The sequence below is a fragment of the Gracilinanus agilis genome, chromosome 5 (genome assembly GCF_016433145.1).
Source record: "Gracilinanus agilis isolate LMUSP501 chromosome 5, AgileGrace, whole genome shotgun sequence".
NCBI classification, from domain to species: Eukaryota; Metazoa; Chordata; class Mammalia; order Didelphimorphia; family Didelphidae; genus Gracilinanus; species Gracilinanus agilis.
In genome coordinates this window covers 91280878-91304280 of record NC_058134.1, presented here as the reverse complement: position 1 = coordinate 91304280, position 23403 = coordinate 91280878, and the positions used below count along the sequence as shown (strand labels likewise).

Sequence of the window (23403 nt, the reverse complement as noted above, 5' to 3'; positions counted from 1 at the left end):
TGGAGTCAATACTGTGTATTGGCTCCAAAGCAGAAGAATGGTAAGGGTAGGCAATGGGGGGGGTCAAGTGATTTGTCCAGGATCACAGGGCTGGGAAGTGTCTGAGGCCAGATTTGAATCTAGGATCTCCTGTCTCTAGGCTTGGCTTTCAATCCACTGAGATACCCAGATGCCCCTATCCCAACTTTTCTTGAAGGTTTTTTTTTAAATTTAAGGTTGGTATACTTTTTGGAATGATGAGTTCTACATGTTTATACCTTATTTTATAAGATTTAATTCAGCTGTTACAGTACTTGAAAATCTCCCTTGAAATTAATTTAATGAAATTAATAATTAACAAATAATCATCAATAAAAATAAATTTATTAATTATTAAAAATAACAAAAACTCATTAACCACCAAAAATAAATAAATAAATAAAACAAACAATTGATAAATTAATTTCATTAATACACTCCCTTGAAATCCTGTCTGGAATTCATAGATGAGATATCTCTGTAGTACACTAGAATCCCTTATAAAGTGCATGCTCTATATTTTGAATTCACTGAGGTCTTTGGCAAATCATATTTTCTCTTTATGTGTACATGCATAAATATATGAAGCATAATGACTTTGATACTGTAACTTGAAAAAACCCTATAATTTGGCTTTCTTATCTCCTAATGTTAGAATTATAAAAATATCTACTATTTTGTTTTCATTGACAGTTTTCACTAACTTGCACCTCTTATAGTAGTAGTTAGTAATTTTTTAAATGTTTTTGTATTTTTAACAATTTTTGCAGCATTTCCCATATTTTAATGTTTCCACAAGTATTTAAAATATCTCCCAGTCCCCTTTTTCTTAAGTGAAAATAACAGTTCATTTTTGAGTAATTTAATCACTTGCAATTGCTGTTTGTATCCTTTGCTATATCCTCGATGACCTTTGTCTTGGCAGTTTTATTGATTGTATTTCTTGGTGGTTTTCTTTTCTATTTTCCCTCCCCTTAAAGCCAGCTCTTTCATCTTTAGAACCTCCATTTAGCTCAGAGCTCAGCAGTCTTTTTAATCTTAATTGCCAGTGAGGTTAAGCAATGTCCTTGTGTACCACTGGAAAGTCTATGACATACAGATCTAAAAGGCAGAGAAAAAAAAAAAGAAAGGTCTATGGGAAAACGAACAGGTAGAGAAATAGAAGGAAGAATACATATAATTGGGAGTAGAAAAGTGTTTAAGTTGTTTGCTTCTGAGCTAGGTGTTATGTAGCTACTTAGATACTGGACTTTTTTCACATACTTTAGATGATACTCAATGTGGAAAAAGACACAGGACTGGATTTTTCAATTTGTAGACTGAGTTTGTTAGATATGCTTTGTTTTGCTGAAATAGTAAAAATAAGCCCAACCAAACGAATACCCTGTGTTGTATGAGAAGACTAGGTAGGACCAGATTTAGGAATTCTTTTATATTCTATTCCTTTGAGTAAATTATCCAAGTACATTCACCTTCTCAGTATGATTCTATATGCTTTAAACAAAACTTCAGTCAGTTGGTTGTATTGTGAGGATTTTCCAAAGCCTTTTGAAATATCTTCCTTGCTGTTCTTTTGAACTCTTCTGTATTATCAAAGTATAACTATCAAGAATTAAGGTTCCAGTGTATTGGAAGGTCGCCAGTTTGAGTTCAGAAGAATTTAATGTTATCTCTTATGCTCCCTTCATGCTACTTTCAAGGACAAATTGAACATGTTGGAATAGTGTTTTTTTTTTTTTAAAGAGTTGAGAGAGGAAGCTTCTTTATCAAAATGATTGAAAGGAGAGAAGTCTGGCTATCTTTCTAAATTCAGTTTTTCAATAACTGTGACACTTGAACAACAAAGACCTCATGGCATTGTAGAATCAGAAGCCCAGTTTTGCATCTTTTTGGGCTATGATTTTTTTTTAGAAGAAAAAGAATAAACAGGAATCAGATCTTATTGCTGTGATTGAATGAATGAATGTCAGTTTGGAATATCTTGTAAGTTTGATTTTCATTATAAATTGTGTGTGTGTGTGTGTGTGTGTGTGTGTGTGTGTGTGTGTGGTGTTCTTTTGGAGGTGGCAGAAAGAATTCTAGAATACAGTTGTCTTATGTAATCATTCCAAGGTAGCAGTGCAAGAATTGAGGATGAAGAAATTGTGTCTGGAATAGAAGTGAAGTGAAACAATGTGGGATGATGGGAAAAGCTGTGAATTTTGAGTCAGAGGCCCTGAATTCCAACCTTTGCTTTATGTGTTTATAGACAGAAGAGAAAGAACAAATACATAAGAGGGAAAGATTGAAAATTCATAAGTAAAATTTTGGTACTGGAGTATACATTGAAAATAAGATTCAGTCTGGAAATTCTTTTACAGATATTCTTCTCACTTTGTGGCTTTTCCTTCTCCTTCTGGCTTTTCTTATTCTATTGAACCCACACTAAATTTGTTCTTGAACACCTTTTTTCCATGGTTTCTAATTACTTAATTCAGTTAATGCAATAGATTGAATCTTAGACATGGGATCAGGAAGCCCAAACTCAAATTTAGTCTAGACACTAAATGGCTTCAGTTTGACTCACTTTCCCTCATCTGTAGAAAATGGGGATAATAGCACCTACTTTGTAGAGTTGTTATGAGGATCAAATGTGGCAATATTTGTTAAGTGCCTGGTACATAGTAGACACTTAATAAGTGCTTGTCTCCTACCTTTTTTAATCTCTTTGGTTTTGGGAAATAGGAGAAAATATTTAACTTGTTTGTGACTTGCCCCAAATTCACTATAGTATTGGTGAGCCTACTGTATTTTTTCTTATTCCTTGGTTAGTCTTCTATCTTAGCTTTACTGATCTGAGGCTCCCTCAGGGAAGAGTGTCTGTTGCTGGTCTCCTACACAAAATATACACTTTGCTTTATTTTCAAAGCAGTGTGGATTTTACATTTCCACTTATATATTTTTATGAATAAATGGGGACTGATTTTTAATAATTGATTTTTAAAATTTAATTATAAATTATGGAAACTATAAAGGTCTATAAATGGTATATCAGTTTTATTAATTATTTAGAAAAGAAGTAGTAGTTTAGATTTGATATAGTGTTTTACAGTTTGCAGGGTATTTTCTATATATTCTTATTTGATCTTTTCAGTAACTGAGGTAGGTGATATAGGTAATAATATCCATATTTTATAGATGAGAAAATTAAAGTTCAGAGGAGATAAATAAGACACATAACTAATAACTGGTTAAGCTAGGCCTTAAGCCTGGGTATTATGACCTTAAATATGGTGTTCTATTCATTGTCTTTGTCATCTTCCTATTTTTTTTTCTTGCGAAGCCTTACATTTTCTATAGTCAGGGCCTGTACTTATTAATTTTTTCTTATACTCAGTGGTGCCTAGTAAAGAATTGTTTTTCTCCCAAAGGTCTGAGTGACTTAATTATTGTCGATTAGTTAAAAAACCACTTAAGTTTTTGCATATTTGACTGAGAGTTCATAATAAACTTTTCTATAGAGACATTACAGAAAAAAAATAATTCTTTCCAGAATTCTTAGTCATTTAAGCATTGGAATTTTTTTGCATATGTGCGTTTTATTCTAGTAAGAATTATTTTTAATGAAGTCTTCTTTGCAGATGATGACTTTGATCAGTTTGATAAGCCTGGTGCAGAACGATCTTGGAGAAGAAGAACTGGGGATGATGACTGGGACAGGTACTTAAGAAATTTTCATATACAGATGTTATATGTTGATTTATTTTATGGTCCTTGGACTGGCAGTTTGTACTGTAATTGTTAATAGAAGTTCTAATACAAATGAAGTTGATTACATACGTGTTAATATGCTTTCTATAGTTTTTTATGTTCATGCAAACTATTTTAGGGGGTAGAAGTAGCAATAATATGTACATATAATGGGGCACTCAACAAATACATATTGTATTGCATAAATAAACAGTGAATAAATATGTGCAAATTAGTTAAATACAAGGTAGTTTGAGAGGGAGAGCACTAGTGGATTCAGGGAGATCCGGAAATGCTTCATGCTGAAGATAATACTTAATTGACCTCTTGAAGAGAGGGAATTTGTGAGGCAGGCATAAGGAGAGAATGTGTTTTAGTCATTTGGGAATAGCTATAATAAAGCCATGGTGGCCAGAGATGGAGTGTGTGAGAGGAATAGAAGACCAATTTGGCTAGCATAGACAGGCTGGTTGGAGGGGGAAACAATTCCAGGTGAATCTAGAAAGATATATTAGACCAGGTTGTATAGGATATATATATTTTTAAGCCCTTACCTTCCATCTTGGAGTCAATACTGTGTATTGGCTCCAAGGCAGAAGAGTGGTAAGTGTAGGGCAATGGGTTCAAGTGACTTGCCCAGGGTCACACAGCTGGGAAGTGTCTGAGGCCATATTTGAACCTAGGACCTCCCATCTCTAGGCCTGGCTCTCAATCCACCAAGCTACCCAGCTGCCCCTAAGGCAACATATCTTAATGATTAAGGGTTGGCTTTGGAGTTAGGAAGACCTAGTTTAAATCACTACCACTATGAAACTATGGGCAAGACACTTGGACTGAGCCAGAATAGTTGCTAATGTGTATTGGTGAAAGGAGTTTCCAAACTGGAAGTTCCTCATATCATAGATTATTATAGATCTGGTCCAAAGACTGAAATCTGCAGCTTAGCAGGCTAAATCTTCCTTGACAGGTTAATTTCTTTTTAAGAAATTGTTTGCTCTTTAGATTTAATGTAATTTTCTATGTTAAATTTTATCCTTCTATTGAGTAGTAACTAATAATGTAATATAAATTAGAAGACATAAATTTCTCAATGTACCTTATGTGATTAGCACTAGATTTTTTTAAAGACTTGTATTCTTTGATAATAGATTGTCTTTTGTACAGCTGACATTTTTTCTAGAATTGATTCTTTTTTTATTATGAATTCTGAGTACAATTTCTATGCCTTTCTTTTGAAATCTGCTAAAGCTTGAATCAAATAATGAAGTCTTTCCTTTATCAGACATCAAATAAAGATTTCAGTAGTTCTCTAATTCAACCCATTCCTTTAATAGGAATTTTCTCTATCACTAACTCAGCAGGTACTCAGCCTTTGTTTGAAGACCTCCATCATCTCTCTGTTAGCATGTCATATCAAGCCAAAATTTTTCTTCCTTCTGGGACCAAGAAGAGTAAGTTTGATCCCTTTTCCATGTGACAGTCCTATTCTGGTCTAAGGTCTTTCTTCAAGTCTAATATCTTTAGTTCCTTCCACCAGTCTTCATGACATTTACTTAAAGCCTTACACCATCCTCATTCCTTTCTGTGGATGATCTGAGATTTAACTATGTTACTGCTAAAATTTGGTGCTGAGAGCATGATATTCCAAATGTGTGATCCAAACAGAGAAGAAGACAGTAGGGCTAGCAACATCTTCTGGGAGCTTCATTCTCTAACCATTGCCTTGCCATTCAGATGCCATACGTATTTTCTGTTCATCTCTTCCTTTCCATTTTCACAGCTTCCATCCTAGTTTGAAGCCTCATTACCTTTTGTTTTGGATATTTTAATAGTCTACAAATTGAATTCCTTACTAACGGTTCTTCCAGATTGCTGATAAAATAATTTCTATAAAGCACAGGTTCACTATGTATGTAGGCCACTTGACTACTCAGTCTTCAGTGGGTTCCTATTGCCTCTAGGATAAGATAAATTCTTATCATTGGCATTGAAAGTCTTCACAGTAGAATGCATTTCTTCCTTTTCTTCACCTCTTAAAATCTCTGCCTTCATTCAATACTCAGCTCATATGCTATATCCTATAGTAATATTTTTCAGATCCCTCTTTTCTCTTTAAATGTTATCCTCTCAAAATGTGAACTTTTTGAAGGTGGGTACCTATCTAGCTTACTTAGTGCCTTCAATATAGTAGCCTCTTAGTTAATACTTGCTGAATTGTATTAAATTAGGGCTCTCTAGGGGGGGCAGCTGGGTAGCTCAGTGGATTGAGAGCCAGGCCTAGAGATGGGAGGTCCTAGGTTCAAATATGGCTTCAGACACTTCGCAGCTGTGTGACCCTGGGCAAGTCACTTGACTCCCATTGCCTACCCTTACTGTTCTTCTGCCTTGGAGCCAATACACAGTATTGACTCCAAGATGGAAGATAAGGGTTTAAAAAAAAAAAATTAGGGCTCTCTACTTTCTATGGATTAGCTTAGTGGTATCAGCATTGAACAACAATAACAACAACAAACAACAACAGTAACTTTACATTTAGGAAGCATTATATGATTACAATTACACTTGACATACATTTTCATTTTATTTTACAGTAAGGCTATAAGATAATAAGGGGATTATGTTTTACAGATGGAAATGGAGACCAGAGAAGTTATGACTTGTATTCACACAGCTACTTGTGGGCAGAGATGGGACTAGAACTCTCAGGGCTAGGAGTGACTACAATTTACTTTTAATGATTGCTTTACATAAAGATTCTCAGATTTCAAAGGCATTTATTTCCCCCTGGTAACATTTCTTGGCCCAGTGTCAGAATTTGGGTAACATTAAAAACAAAATTATTATTTTCATTGAATTTTGAGATGTCACTTCACATCTCTATAGAATATTTGTTAAAACTGTTCTTGTTCACTTCCCATTCCTGCTTTCTTGGTTCCTACATGGCAACCTAACTAATCACACCGCAAAAACAAAATCTTTTTATATTGTGTACTAAATTTCCTTTTTATGTTGTGGATGAAAAACCGAAAAACCAAAAAACATGAAGGCAGAAGGGAAATAAAAATAAAGGTATAAGATTTTCTCTAATTGAGGTCATTAGAGGAAAGGGGACTATAGTTTATCCTGCCTCACCTCCAGGAAGGGTGGATACAATTTTTAAACTTGAAAATGTAGAAGAAATTAAAAATCTATATAATAATTTTTTACTATATCAGAAATCACTTACCATACTAATGTCTTCTTTTGGTATGGAGGTGATCTTGGATTTTTGAAAGCTATCATTGGAGCAGAAGCTCTAGCAGATTCTGTTATGTCTGATATGAACCTTCTCTTATCAGAGGACTGGCTACCAAGTCATGAATGTTAGGTACAGAGTGATTGCAAATAATAGTAGTAGAGAGAGTTTATATTGTGACAGTGAATTTCCCAGAGAAGTACATTCTAGTTTTGGTTAGCTTTCTTTGTTAGGTGCTACATCAAGCCTACATTTGCATCTTTGCCCTGAAGAAATGTCACACTGAAGAAACCATAGTTTTAAAAATTGTAAAGTTATCTTGTTGAGGAGCAGAGATATGGTTATGTCTTAGTTTATTCAAAATCATGTTGATGTTAAAAATGTTAAATATAATTTATTCAAACTCTAATTGATTTTATTTCATAATTATTAAATTTTTATCACAAATTGAACTCGACTTGGCATCTATAGCCTTAGTTTTTATTAGTTGGATGGAAAGGCATGAATTTGAATATGTGCTTTTCCCCCCTCTAGGTCTATCTTTACCTGATTGCTGTGGACAGTATAATGCTTAAGAATTGATAATTGAGATCTTTTTTCCTGTCTGGAATATGATATAGTTTAGGAAGCACTGCTTTGAAGACAGAAGGCATCCTAATTAAATATGATGATGTTTCATTTCTAGCTACTTAAATATATTTAGTTATTATTGTTTATCTTCATTTCAGGAGTCATTTATTAAGTTTGTCTGTTGTATGAGAGGTACAGTGTTAGGCACAAGAGATCCAAAGGGAGAAAATGCCAAATTTTAACACTCTTCTCAGTGCTCTTGCTTCTTTACCTCTTTGTAACTTTTGTCACTATTGGTCATTCTTTTCTCATTGATACTCTCCAGGTTCTATGACACTACTCTCTACTGATATTCCTATTTTTCTAATTCCTCTTTCCCCATTTCCTTTGCTGAATCTTTATCCAGGTCATGCCTGCTTAATATGTTTTCATACCAAGCTTCTATCTGTTGAGACCTTCTGTACTATCTCCCTTCTGTACTCTCTCTCACTTAATGATCTGCTTAATTTCTATCAGTTCATCTCTTGATAGGTGATCTTCTGGTTTCTCATCACTTGTCTTTTGAACATTTCAGCCTAGCTGTCCTGTAGATATCCTAAGCTCAATATGTCTAAAGAAATTTGAAAAATTTCCTACTTCACAGTTTTCCTTTTACTATGAACAGGCACCAACACTTTCCCAATCATCTAGGCTTGCAACCTGGGTGTCATCCTCTACTCTTCATTTGTGCTCACCTTACATATCTAATTTGTTGTTAATTCTTGTCATTTCTACCTTCACAATATCCCTTTTCTACTCATAGAACTAGCTTTCTTGGGCAGGCCCTCGTTTTTAAAAAAATTTATGGTCATGCAAAATATACTTCCATATTTGTCATTGTTGTAAGAACAAACTCATATGTAACCAAAACCAAAGAATTCCAACAGTTCTTTCTCTGGATGTGGATAGCATTTCCTGTCTTAAATCTTCTAGGATTGTCCCAGATCATTGCATTGCAATGTTTTCACAGGTAAACATCATACAATATTGATGTTATTGTGTACCATGTTCTCAGTTCTGCTTATTTCACTCTGCATCAGTTCCCTTAGATCTTTCCAGCTTTTTCTGAAATCATCTTCCTTATTATTTCTTAAAGCACAATAGTATTCCATCACCAACACATACTACCACAATACCTAATTTGTTCAGCCATTCCTCCAATTGATGGACATTCCCTCAATTTCTAATTCTTTGTCACTACTATGAATATTTTTGTACAAGTAGGTCCTTTCCCCCTTTTCTATGATCTCTTTATGATAGAGACCCAGTAGTGTTGCCACAAGCTGCCCACCATTTGCCACTTTCCTATGCTACCACATTGCCCAGTCTGATAAGTGTAAGGTGGTACCTCAATGTTGTTTTAATTTGCATTTCTCTAATCAAGAGTGATTTAGAATATTTTTTCATATGATTATTGATGACTTTGATTTCTTCACCTGAAAATTGCTGGTTGATATCCTTTGACCATTTGTCAATTGGGTAATGCTTATACTCTTACAAATTTCACTTCGTTTCTATAAATTCAAGAAATTAGACCTTTATCAGAGACGTTTGTTATAAATTTTTTTCCCAGTTTTTTGTTTCCCTTCTAATCTTGGTTACATTAGTTTTGTTTGTGCAAAAGTTATTTAATACAATCAAAATTGTTCATTTTACACCTTATAATACTTTTTCTCTTGTTTGGTCACAGATACTTCCCTTTTCCAAAGATCTGCCATATAAACAATTCTGTGTTCCCCTAATTTAGTTGTGGTAATACTTTTTATATCTTAAATCATATATCCATTTTGACTTTATCTTGGTATATAGGGTGAGAGATATTCCTATGCTTCGCCTCTGCCATACTGTTTTCACAATTTTCCCAGAAGTTTTTGTTAAATAGTAAGTTCTTATTCCAAAAGCTGAAATCTTTGGATTCATCAAACAATAGGTTGATCAAGTCATTTACCCCTGTATATATTGTGTATCTAATCTACTCCATTGATCTACCATTCTATTTCCTAGCCAGTACCAGACTGTTTTGATGACTGCTGCTTTATAGTACAGTTTGAGATCTGGCTGCTAGGCCACCTTCCTTCACATTTTTTTTTTTTTCATTAGTTCCCTTGATAGCAGTCCTTTAAAAAAAAGTTTCCTTTAAGAGCTTGGTTGCTGTGCCTTTTGAAAAATAAATTTTATTTTTAAGTAGCTTTTTTGAGTAAGAGGGCAAGGTTGTCTAGAGGTCCAGATCTTTTATTTCATTGATACTGGAAATGTTCTGGTTCTGAAACTTCCTACATCATGTATATGTTTGCAGCTCAACTGTAAGTCTTTGAGAGTTGCTCTAGTCTAGGGACTCAGAGGTTAAATGATTTGTTCATAGTCTCATAGCTTTTATATTTCAGAGGCAGGATTAAAACTCAAGTTTTGCTGAATCCAAAAGTTAGAACCATATTCACTATGCTACCTTTCTGCTTTTTTCATTTATCTGTGGTGCCTTAAATTGTGTTGAGTCTCTTCTCTTTCTTAAGGAATTGGCAAACAAAAGATACCATTATCTGAAATCAAGATGGCAACTCTTCTTTTTTTAATTCATCATAAAGCACAGTAAATTTTATTCTAATCTTTAAGCAGTCAAATTTTGAATTTTGTTTCCTAATCAAATTTGTAATTCACTTCCTTTTTATTGGTGAATTTTATCCATTAACATATTAAGTTTAATTTTCCCTCCTGTTATATTACTGACCTCCTCCAGTCAAAAGTATGATTTTAACCTCCTAAGTCCCATTCCCTGAACATAAAAATGCTTCTTCCTTCCAAAAACCAAACAAACAGAAAGCCTATTTTATTTTGTAAAAATCCAATCTTAATTACCAAAAATAGATATATGAGATTCTACTTTTTTTTAAAAAAAAAGATTACCTTTCTCCTGGAGCCCTAGTAAGAATAAGGTTTAGGAATCATCATTTCTCTCTCACTTCTTTGTTTATCTTATGCTTGTAGTACCTTATTCTAAGAAATACTTTGTCCCTTCAGTCCCCCAGATGATCTGTTTATGTTTTGTTCCCTTTTCATAGAATTCTTCTTAAAATTCCTAGCCTTTTTTTTTAATTTCCATAATTCCTAGCCTTTTAAAAAAATTATCCATATTTTAGATCTTATATCCTATACTAGGATTTAAAAGCTACAGTAGGCTTTTTCCTTAGATTAAATTTCCTAGTTAAAGTTTCATCTGCTGGGTCTATTTTATATGATAAAAGCTTTGCTTGGATCTATATTTCTTATCAGTAAAGAAGTAACTTCAGTAAAGAAACCATACTTTCCTCTGATATTTATTCAGTTTTTTAGAAGAGTAATCTTGGAGTGGTGGTCATTTTTAATATATTTTGGGATATATTGCATTATGGTTTTTTTAATCCTTATCGAGTTGTTTTATTGCAGTTTGAATTGGTGCTTTCTTACTAATTGCTTTTAAGCATCCCCTTTATTGAGAAACTGAATCTTAGTTACTATGTTAGGATTCTTTTCTGCTGATATCCTGTGAACCCTATTAATTTTTACTCTTTGTATCTAATAATTAATTTTTGGAGCAAGATTTCTGGAATATGAGATTTAGAAGTTTTTTGTTTCTTCATGTTTTTTCTAATAGTTCAAAGATTATCTTCTTGAATTCTGTCTGCTAGAAGATTTCTTTGTTTTTGTTTCCTACAGTTTTGATGATGCCTTCTGTTTTTGTTGGGGAGGGGTTTGATCCTATTCCTTCTACCTAAGTAGCATTACTACTTGAACAGAGACCGCTATTTCATTGTTCTTCACTATATTTCCTAGTTTCTCAATTTTCAAAGTTATCTTCATTAAATCTTCATTTGCTAATTCCTCCTATTAGTAGTGTCAGTTATCTTTAGAACTACTTTGGAGATTTTTGTGATATATTGATTATCTGTTCTTGAGGCAATATTGTTATTCCAGCCTTGATTTTTCTTTGTGCCTGCCTCATAGTCTTTATGTTTTTTTCCCCCAACTTCTTTTGCCATACTAGGAGATTTCAGTGTATGTATTCTCACAAACACTCCAACTTCTCAGTTCCTCAACTTAACTCATCTCACATGACGTACTTCTCCAGAGGGCTTTACTACCCAAAGATGGGTTGGTCCTACTACTTTTTTTTTTTTTTTTTAAGTTTTAAACCCTTAACTTCTGTGTATTGACTTATAGGTGGAAGAGTGGTAAGGGTAGGCAATAGGGGTCAAGTGACTTGCCCAGGGTCACACAGCTGGGAAGTGTCTGAGGCCGGATTTGAACCTAGGACCTCCCGTCTCTAGGCCTGACTCTCAATCCACTGAGCTACCCAGCTGCCCCGGTCCTACTACTCTTAATCTTACCATTACCCACAAATGCACCACTTCTATCTTCATGAACTATGAAATTCTACAGTCTATTGTCATTCCACTTTTGTCTTGGCCTTGTAAGTCCAAACCCCATTTTTCATTCTTTCTGAGATCTGCAGTTATTTGACCCCTTTCCTTCTTGCCAGGCCATCACTTATCCACTAACTACACCCTTTTCTCCCATCCCCATATTTGCCCCTTAGTCTTTGAGACTGTGGATCACCTTCTTCTAATGATATATCTATATCCTGCTTTTCCTGTTTAGCTGAATGCGCCTTCTTGGTCTACTTTGCTGGATCTTTGTATGGGTCATGCCTACTAAAAGTAGGCATCCCAAGGGTTCTGCCTTGGTCTCTTTTCTCTTCTTCCTCTATATTGATTGGCTTGGTGATTTCATCAGCTCTCAAAGGATTCAGTTATCCTCTCTATGCTGATGATTCTCAGTTGTACTTATTTGGCTCTAACCTACAGACTTGTGTCACCAACTGTCTTTTAGACATCTCAAACATCCCAGAGACATCTTAAACTCATCATGTCCAAAACTGAACTTATTAACTTTCCTTTCAAAATCTCCCTCCTTCCTTATTTCACTATTACTGTTAAAGACTGTGCTCCCAATCACCTATACTCAGAACCTGAGATCTTCCTCAGTTGCTCACTCCTCATCACTCATATTCATATTGCTATATTGCCAGTTTCTGCTCATGTAACCTTCTTAACATCCTCTTAATATATAATATACCTCCATTTTGTTTTCTTAACATTGTTTTGCCCCCTTTTCTTTCTTTGTTGTCATCCTGGTGCAAGTCCTCATCACCTACCCTCCTGGACTGTTGAAATAGCCTACTGATTGGTTTCTCTGCTGTAAGTGTCTTCTAACTTTAGTCTACCTTCCATTCAACTATCAGTCAAATTAGTTTTCATGAAGCACAGGTCTGACCTTGTCACCCAGGGAATTGACTCAAGAAACTTTAGTGGTTCCTCTAGTATTAAATAAAAAACTGTTTGGCATTCAGTGCCCTTTACAACCTGGCTACTTCATACCTTTCCAGTCTTGTTATACTTTACAGGCCCTCACATGCTCTTCTGATCCTGTGACAGCAGACTTCTTGATGTCCTTTTCACAAGAAACTCCAGTTCTTTTCTCTAGGCATTTTTAGTGACTATTTTCCATCTCTGTAATACTTCATCTTCATCTCCACATCCTGGTTCTCTTGGTTTCCTTCCAGTTCCAGTTAACTATTGTCTTCTGTGAGAAGACTTTCCTGATCCTTCTTAATTAATTATAATGTCTTCCCTCTATTGAGAACCTTCACTTTATCGATAGCTTGTTTGTACATAGTAGTTTTCATGTTGACTCATTAGATTTAGCTCATTGAGAGCAGAGAATACCATTTCTTGACATTCTCTGTATACTTAAGTGTTTAGTACAGTATTTGGCACTCATATATGAAGAACATAAATAGATATATTTCATAGAATGAGACTATATGGAGAGTGATTGTGCTTTGAATCCAGAGAGGGTTGTTAATACTATTGAAATATTTATCTATCAGCTTGTTTTGAAAATTAGCTTATGGAAATAAAATTGAATTCCGGAGTTTGTATAATTTTATACATACATACATATTTTATTAAAAAATCTCTTAACATTTCTTTGGAAAGGAAATTGAGACCCAGGTAAGTTAAGAAATCTGTTCAAGGTCACTAGACCAGGAGGGGTAAGGTTCTAATAATAGCAAATTGACTTTGCTCTTACTTTTGTGCAAATGGGATTGTTGGCTCCTTGATTCTAATCTCTGTAGGAATAAATCTGTGTTGCCACTAGTTTCTCTTCCATCTTTTTAAGTCTAGTCAGGATAACAGGAATGTGTCTATCAACTGTTAGATATTAGAAGTTAAGTAGAAGCAGCTTCCAAGCCTAAACTTCCTTTTCTAGATATCTCAGACCTTTTTTTGCAGTTTTTGCTCTGGCCAAAAAGATACACTTTATATCTTGTGTTTTCCCACCTCTACCTAGTTCAGTTCGTGCAGTGTTGTATTTCCCCTCTTTATCTACCTGCTCTTCAAGAGTTAGATAAAATGCTACCCAATGAAACCGTATCTGATTCATTGTTCCTAAGTTAGAAATAATCCTTTTTTATCTTGACCTAGCCTTCTGTAGTACTGTACTAAATTTTTTCTCTGCTGTTCTGTATTAAATTGGTCTTGTTTCCAGATATTCTCCTCAGACAATCCTCTACACAGCTGCCAAAATAATCTTTGAAAAGCCCGTGTCTGATATGTTATTCCCCTGCACCCAAATCCTCAGCAGCTCCTAGATACTTTTAAGATGATGATGATGATGATGATGATGATGATGATGATGATGATGATGATGATAGCAGCATAGTGCTTTGGATACCTTTTCTCAACACAACTTTTTTGAGGTTATTGACTCATAAAAGATGAGGAAACTGGAGCTTATGAGGGAATGTACTATAGATTCTTCAACTTGGAATTTAAAGACTGACTTTTTCCTACTTTTTCAAGTTTATTTTATGCTATTCTACTTCTAGTCTCTTTTCCAACTCAGTTGGACTTTATGCCGTCTCCATTCCAAATGTGCCAAGCTCTCTCTCCTGACTGCTATATATTTCTTTCATACTTAGCCCTTTTAGAACTGTTCTCTTTCTTCAAGGCTTTTGAGGCTTGTATGCCACTTCCTATAGGAAGCTTTTTCTTTTTTTTTTGTATTTTTAACTATATCCTGTATTTTCTACTTTTACCTCAAGCTCTATATTATTCTGATGACTTTGCATCTTTTTTTAATATTATCTGTTAATTTAAATCAGACATGCTAACCATGTGGCTTTCCTGCAGGTAATTAAAAATCTATAATATGTAACTATAATAATATGATTTATTATAAATATGTAATAAATTATAATAAATATTCTTATCTAAGAGAAGCAAATTTTCACATTAGCTATGTTAAAAAAATCTATGCTTCATTTTTTTTCCCCCTTCTGACACCACCTCTTTCCTTAAGAAGGCTGGTAATAATAAAGTTTTTTCTAATCCTCCTAGTTTGTGCCTTCTTGATGTTCAAATTATATTTGTTATCCTGCTCACATGTCATATTCCTTCACTCGTTAGTAGAATTTTAAGCTCTTTGAGAGTCAATTCAATACCTGGCATGTATTAAGGACCTAATAAATATTTAACTTATTTTACATTTATCAAAAACAACCATTAGATTATAAGCTCCATGTAGGCAGGATTTGCATCTATGATCTTCAAATAATAGAATCATAAATCTAAGCTGGAAGGGATCTCAAAGGTCATCTTGTCCAATACCCCCTTATCCCTCCAATTTTATAGATCCTTAAAATATTATAGACTTAAGGTTCAGGAAGATTTAACACTTGCTCAAATTCATCACACAGATGATAGGTAGCATTTGTTCCTATTTTTATTCCAGAGTAATTATTCTTATGACCCTTTCACTAACTCCTAGAACAATGTTTTTTGTATAATAGGTGAGTAATGAATTTATTTAAAAATTTTATTCTTGTGAAACATTTTTTATTTTTGTTAATTTGTGTTTTTATTGAGAATGGGAAAGAAGTAATATTAAACTTATATTATATATCAGATATACTGTGCCTAGTAACTTACAAATATTATCTCCTTTGATCCTCACAATAAGTCTGAGAGTTGTCACTGTCAATATCCCCATTTTACAGTTGAGAGAACTGAGGCAAACAGATGACTTGCCCAGTTTGAGTCCAGATTTGAGCTCCTCTTCCTGACTCAAGGCCCAGTGCTTTTGTTCACTTGAAGATTCCTCCTAGGTGACAGGTGCTCTTTCTAAATCCCCTCTCCCCTAAGATCATTTCATATTTACTTTATATATATATATATATATATATATATATATATATATATATATAGAGAGAGAGAGAGAGAGAGAGAGAGAGAGAGAGAGTATATATTTCTAAGAGGATAATGCCGTTTGGTACTATTTCAATACTCTATATTAACTATTTTGTTTTTGACAAAGTTCCCAGAATAAAATTTTTACAATTTTTGGGTAATGAAGGTATTGATTAAAAAAAAATCAGCTGTTCTCACCTTTCAGTGTTTTTTTTCTCACAGATTAATAATATTAAATTCTGTTCAGACCTTAGAGATTGATGATCTAATCTATTTCTTCATTATATGGAAGAGGACATGGGCCAAGAATAACTTGCTTGGGGGAGAAGCTGATTCCTAACTTATTACTACTTTTACTATAGTGCTACCCACTTTGGGGTTCTATATATTTACAATATGCGACTTTGTTTTATTTGTATGTCAGCAATCAGCATTTATTATATGTACTAGCATATATATATACTTAAGAGTTTTTATATACACATGGGTCTATGTGTGTAAGTATTCACTTATCTTTATATATATATATATTGTAAAGGGTAAAATTATGGTTGAACTGAATATATGAGTATGGTTGCCAGGAATTTAATTAATTACAAATTTTTTTTTATCAATTTATTTATAAAATAGAGGGAAAGTAGAGAAATGAGAAGAGGACAGAATAAGAGATCTAACTTAAATGAGCTAGACTATGCACTCAATCCCAGGAGGGCTTAAGGGCTAGGATTTTAGCCAAGGGGCATTCCCCAGATGAGGGGCCCCTCCTGAGACTAGTACCTCCAAGGAAAAGTCAAGGTATTTCTAAGGAGAAATATAAAGCAGTCCAAGGTCCTCAGCCAGAGCTCCTCCACAGTCCAATTCAAGGAGAAAAAGACCCTTTTCATAGGAGGTTCTTGCAGTTTATAAAGACCATTCCTTTTGGCACTCCCTGTGCTTTCTTCCTGGTTTACATGTACCAATTACAGCTAAATCCTTGCTTAGACCTGCCCAGGGGGCAGTCAGTAAATTCTGATTCACATCACCCACTATTGCAAACGTGGGTCACAGACTTCCCAGACTTGAGGATAAGTGGTGATTAAATCTAAAAATGGGCAGGGTAGAGTTAATCCCATTTTCACAATTTGTATACTCACTACTCACATACATACATATGTACTTATACTTACTATTGGAGGAGAGTTGAAGAAAGAAAATCTATAAATATGTCCAAATAGTCATTGTAAAATCATAGAGCCAAAGTAGAGCCATTAGTTAATTCCTTTTGTCTTACTACATGATGCTGCTTTATATAATAGAAACTATAGTGTCTTAAGTTTCTTTATTATAGAAATAGATATTGATTTGCTACTCTTTTTTTCCCCAGTGAACTTGAAGATGATTTGCTTGGAGAAGATTTGCTGTCTGGCAAAAAAGTAAGAAACAAGGGGGCTTTTTTGGAAATAAGTCCTTGAAATTCAATTTCTTTTAAGTAGTAAGAATAAGTGTCTCAAAAAGGATGGAGGGTTGTTTTTGGTGTCAGAAGTCCTCTCTGCTGCATCCTAGCTAGGTGACCCTGGATAAGTCAATGGTCTACCTCTCAGTTAACATTCTGAGTTGTTAGTTCTCATCTAATTTGTTTAAAGAAGAGTTCAGTCATTAAGAGCTCCCTCACATGATGAAATCAGATAGCTCCCTATCCCCCATACAAAACAAAACAAACTTCTTTAAGTTATGCCATAATAATGCATATAAATTATACCTTCATTAAAAGTTATACACAAAACTAAATTTGAAATATTAAATAACTTATTTCATTTCACCCCAGAAAAGCATGTGACAAAAGTATTTCACTTTCTCACACTTTTGAGCAAAGTGTATATATTTATCCTTATGTATGAAAGTATATAGATTTGGGACTGGATGAACAAGGAGATCTAAAATGTTCAGCTCTGCACATTTGACTCTCAGTTGGACCCTGATCCCTCTCCTGAATCCTGTCTTGTTCCTACATCTTTAATTGTTTGTTTACCTTATGTTCCATTCACATCTTTAACTCATGTTTGGGATCCCAAAACAGAAATATTTCTTACATTCCTTGTTATGATTAGAATTCTTTGAAGACTATATATCAATTTATAATTATTTATTAAAGAACGAAAATTTATTAAAGAATGAAAAGCGGGTCAGAGAAAGAAAAAAAGGCCAAATGGCCAGTCGCCTAGCTAACCTGAGTTCCTTGTGTCTGTTCACTCCTGCGGCTTAGCCCTTGCAGCCTGCTGCTTAGTCAGAAAAGAGGGGTGAGCTTCTTTGACAATTAACTTACACCTTGAGTCATTACTTTTTCTGGGTCTCCCTGATTGGACAGATTTTACCTCAGCTTGGTTCAGAGACCAGTCTTCTGGATGCCAGGAGTCACATGGGATAAGAGGCAAGCATTTTCTGGGATGCCAGGGAGCCAAGAGGCTTCTGGCATCCTCCCAGAGTATGCATGTGTCCCCCTTATACAGATAAGCCTTAGGCCTTGCTCTTAATCTTATCAAAGAGCAAGGATGAAAGTGAAATGGATTTTAAAATTCAAAATTAAACTTTCCTTTTAAAAAAGGAAAACGGGGTACAGATTTATCTTAAGTTCTCACACCCTGAAACTTAACTATTTTTTTTGAGGTGACCATCCTTCTCCCAGTTATTCACTCTCATAACTTAAATTTCATCATTTGTCCCTTTTTTCCCTCCCTCACTCTTTACCTGTTATCAAATGCTTTGCTGGGATTCTTCTATGTAAGGAGTATTCCTTACCAATCCAATAACCTTGTAAAAAAATGAAATTATATTGTATCATGATTTGTTCCTAATGACCCCATGCTGGCTCTGCGTAAACGTTGCCTCCTTTTTAAATTATTCACAAACAATCCCTTTAAAAAATATGTTCTAAAATTTTTGACAGGAATTCACTCTAATACAAGTGGAAGAAGGCAACAGATGAGGGGAAAATTCCTAAATGCTCTAAAACAATTAAGTTATTACCCCTTAACAACCTCCTTATATGCCAACTTTGGGATTCTTTATCTTCAGTCATACAACCACTACCCTAGTTCAGGTCCTTATCACTCTTGGCTGAACCATTTAATAGCTTCTTAATTGATTTCTCTGCTTCAAGCTTTTCTAGTGGATCTCTAGTCCCATCTTTTATAGTGCTACCAAAATAATCTTATTAAGAGGCTATTTGATCATCCTATCTCTCTATTCAGAAATATTCTCTATAGGACAAAATAGAAATAACTTAAGCAAGTATTTAAGAAACCTCAAATCTGGTTTCAACTGTTTTTCCAGCTCCATTTTGTACTGTTACCTCACACAATCCTGAAATGTACTTTCCTAATCAGTATATTTTAGAATCCTTGTCTTTAAGGCTAGGGTAAACTATCAACTACAACTTCTTGTAAATCTTTTAATCTCCCTATGTTTCCTTCCCATTTTTGGATATTCTCCTCTTCCCACCTCTTCAAATTAGATGGTACACATGTATTTGTATATATGTTTAATCTCTTAAGTAGAAATAAAAAGCTTAATCTCTTACATAAAAATTAGAATTTAAGGGCAAGGATTGTTTCATTTTGTCTTTGTATCCCATGTGTGAAAGCAGTTTCTTGTACTTGGGATAACAATTTGTTAAAGTGGTTTGAATTCCAGCTTAATATCTATAGCATCCTATGGAACCTAGAAATTTGTCTAGGTAATTCGCTGGTATATCATATGGAAGTGTTTTGGTGCTGTGGAAAGGGTCTCATTTCTTCATTTATAAAATTAAGGAATTGGGCTAGATTACCTTAACTCTTAATCAGTGGTTCTGTGTTTTGTATTCCTAGACAACATGTTTCACTTGCAAAAGGTTAAGAATAATTTGAACATTATAAATTTGTCATTTTTGTAATGTGTATAGAAAGGACAAATATTAAATTATTAAAAAAAATTTTTCATCCAGAATCAGTCAGACTTGTCAGATGAAGAACTAAATGATGATCTTTTGCAAAGTGATAATGAAGATGAACTAAATTTCAGGTACCTTATTAAATTCAAATTTTTTACATTTTGGTTTTACTTGAAAGAAGAAAAGTACATATGTATTTGTATGTTTACATTTAAAACTGCATGCCATATACTCATATACTTAAACTTATGCTTAAAGTGTTTGTTCTGATGTTTGTCCTAATGAATTTTTTTGTTTATATTCTAATTTGTACATACATAGTTTCTATCTACAAATAGATAATTCAAAAAATTAATGAAAATTTGATGTTAAATTTATTGATATGTTGAGTGAAGATCAACAAATATAAATTTTTTAAAACACATAAAATCCTGTTATTAAAACCAGTTAATTTAAATTGAGGCTAATAGCCTGTGAGGATCCTATGAAGATTCTCTTTTTGCACCTTTGATTACAGTTTTACTATACTATTTTATTTTATTCCAAAGATGAATATTTTGGAAATGTTCCTTTGGATTCATAATTTTACTATGATCATTGTTATCTTTTAACCTGTTTTTGTTGAAATACTTTCCAAGAGTCTATAAGAAATTGAATTATTAGTATACTTTAGTACAACAGATAATTGATTGTTTTCTTTTTTGTTAAATTTTTTTTATAAGTTTTTTTTTTAATTTTTTTTTTTATTTTAAACCCTTAACTTCTGTATATTGACTTATAGGTGGAAGAGTGGTAAGGGTAGGCAATGGGGGTCAAGTGACTTGCCCAGGGTCACACAGCTGGGAAGTATCTGAGGCCGGATTTGAACCTACGACCTCCCATCTCTAGGCCTGACTCTCAATCCACTGAGATACCCAGCTGCCCCCTTTTTTGTTAAAATTTTAAGGGAAAAGTCAAGGAAAGAATTTGACATTCAGTCACTAACATAGAAAAGTAAATTTAATGTTTGTTATGGTGCTGTGTTTTGTTCTTTTTTGTTGTCTTGAATATATTTTAAGTCATACTTAACTGATACATAGTTCAGTAGGTATTTGTTACTTAACTTTATGCTTGAATATTAACACTTTTTTTCAACCTAAGTTATTTTTCCCAAGAATTTCTTTGATTTCAGAATTTTCTTTATTTCATATGGTATATCAAGCCATCATTTGGAGTTATTTATATTTTTTAAAGTATTAGTTTATAAATTTGACTTTTTCTCCTATCTTCATTACTTAGTATCTATTTTTGTGTTTCTTTAGATAAAATAATATTTTATGCTTGTTAATATTTTTAACTTTTTAAACAGTTATAAATAGGATTTATTATAAATAAATTCTTAAAAATTTTAAAGTTTGTAATGATACATTATAATAGAGAATTACTTAACATGTAAATTCTTCATTTAAAAATATGGTGAGAAATATTTAAAATAAAAATATTTATTTCTGTTAATATTACAGATATGGTTTTTAATTTCAAAGTACTTGAAAACAGAAATAATTATAGCAATTTTTTTTAGTTTTTATTCTCAAAATTTGAAATTACATTCAGTTTTTCCCTCTACCCTTAAGGATTTTTGCCTTATAGATCTGTTAGACCCATCTGGTTGATTTTATTATCTTGATCAAATAGCTTGTAGCTGATGATTTTGTTAATCGAGTCATACAATACCTGTAGCTTCATTTTAGATCACTGCTTAAGGAAATACGAATTATTTGCCTGTTTTGTTATTTTAAATTCTCACTGTGTTTTAAATTTCTGTTGCAAAAAATTGACAAGCTTTTTGCATTAGTGTCTAATTGTATGGTTCATTTTGTTTATGTTTATCTACTTTAGTTCTCAGGGTGTCACAATTAGTCTTAATCCTAAATCTGGCATGGTTACATCATTTGAACTCTCCGACAATACTAATGATCAATCTGTAGAACATGAATCGGAATATGAACAAGGAGAGGATGAAATGATTTATCACAAATCTGATGGATCTGAATTATACCCTCAAGACTATACTGAAGAGGAACAATATGAAGGCCATGATGCTGAGTTGACAGAAGACCAAATAGAATATGTGGAAGAACAGGGGGAGGAAGAAATTGACAATGATGAAGTGCTAGACATTGAAATCAATGAACCTCTAGATGAATTTCCAGTGAGTCTTTTTCTTTTGTACCTCCAAAGATAACATTTCTTTCCTTGCATAGGTTTTTAGACTGATTTGAAATCTATTTACTTCCCTTGGGAGAGAGGGAAATTAGACCTATTATCACTGTCTGCCAGTTTCTTTATCTAGGCTATGACAAAGTTTGTGTTGACAGCTTGTTTGGCGGTAGGTAATGCTTCTTTGTCGTGCTGGAAAGCTGCTGAGAATCATGACCTTGAGGATTGTGTCCATAAGGAAGAAAACAGCTTTGTGTGGTGGAGATACACTGCCAATTGTTAGAAGTACTTAATGCAAAAGCTTTTATCCAGGCTTTAGACAAGATCTGATAAAGTCCTTCGAAGGTGAAAAGATTATTGACCTGCTAAAGACATCTTTAAGGTGCTAATATTCCAAAGTGATTGATGTCCTGCTCATTCATCTTTTTTTGTAACTGAGAACTGTCTAAAACAGAATAAAGAGATTGGAGGTTAGTTTAGGAAAATATCACCCATATAATTTGTTATTTGTAATCAAGATGGAAGAGATTATTTTGATTTTTTTAATTTGGGGGATTATGGTTTTTCTTGTTAATAACAGTAAATTTAAGTTATTTTTACATGTCTTATTTAGTCTTCAAGGGAAAAATATCTAAATAGTTATATGAAGTTTAGTGTAAAAAACAATGATCATGTTCATAACACTCTTACCTATTTCAGTTTCTGTAAAAGTGGTTATTAGTCCATTTCTCTGTCTTCATTTACTAGTGAACTAGAGTTCTATAGGTGAAGCACAAGATTTTTAAGAGATGATGGGTGATTTTATTGGTCAAGGTGGTATAGCTTATATATTTTGAATAATTGTGTTTTAATATTTGACTCCTAATGCAAACATCTGTGAATATTAAAATCTATCTTCATACAATGGTTGTTTTAATGAAGAGACCCAAAATTGTTAGCTGGGTGTGCATTGAGGAAGGGAGGGGATAGTGACAAAGGGAGGATGATGAATCAGTGGCAGTAAAAACAATGAAATTAGTTGTTTTAGGGAATGATTAAGAGATCATTGTGGATGAATGAGAGATGATGGGTAGAGGGAGAGAAAGTTGGATGGCCACTTTGGTGGGGTAGAGTGGAAGTGGTGGTGGTGGCAGTATGATCTGCAGTATTTTCTGGGCATCTGGAGCTCTTGGTGATGATTGGTTCTCCCTGCTCCTTCTGATCCCCCATCCTTGCCTCAAAACTCCTTTTGACTAGTAAACTTTCCATATGGCTTACTCCTTTTCCCTCACTGGTCACCTATCTCTACTGCTGTCATCAAGCCATTCTTTCCCTTTCCTGAGAAACTAAAGGAAGGTACTCTTGAATTTTTTCCTGGACTTATCTTCTGGATTGAAGTGTAGAAATTTATGTTAGAAATGTACAAAGTAACCTTACTGAGT

At 33.7% G+C, this 23403-nt stretch overlaps 1 protein-coding gene across 1 annotated transcript in view; it reads left to right on the top strand.

Moving 5' to 3' along the window:
* Positions 1-23403, top strand: part of RBM33 (RNA binding motif protein 33) — a 167461-nt gene that overhangs the window by 14064 nt on the left and 129994 nt on the right. The window contains exons 2-5 of the mRNA XM_044678623.1: positions 3639-3717; positions 17240-17288; positions 19838-19914; positions 21662-21974. Coding sequence (XP_044534558.1) covers positions 3639-3717; positions 17240-17288; positions 19838-19914; positions 21662-21974 — 518 coding nt within the window. The remainder of the gene's footprint in view (positions 1-3638; positions 3718-17239; positions 17289-19837; positions 19915-21661; positions 21975-23403) is intronic.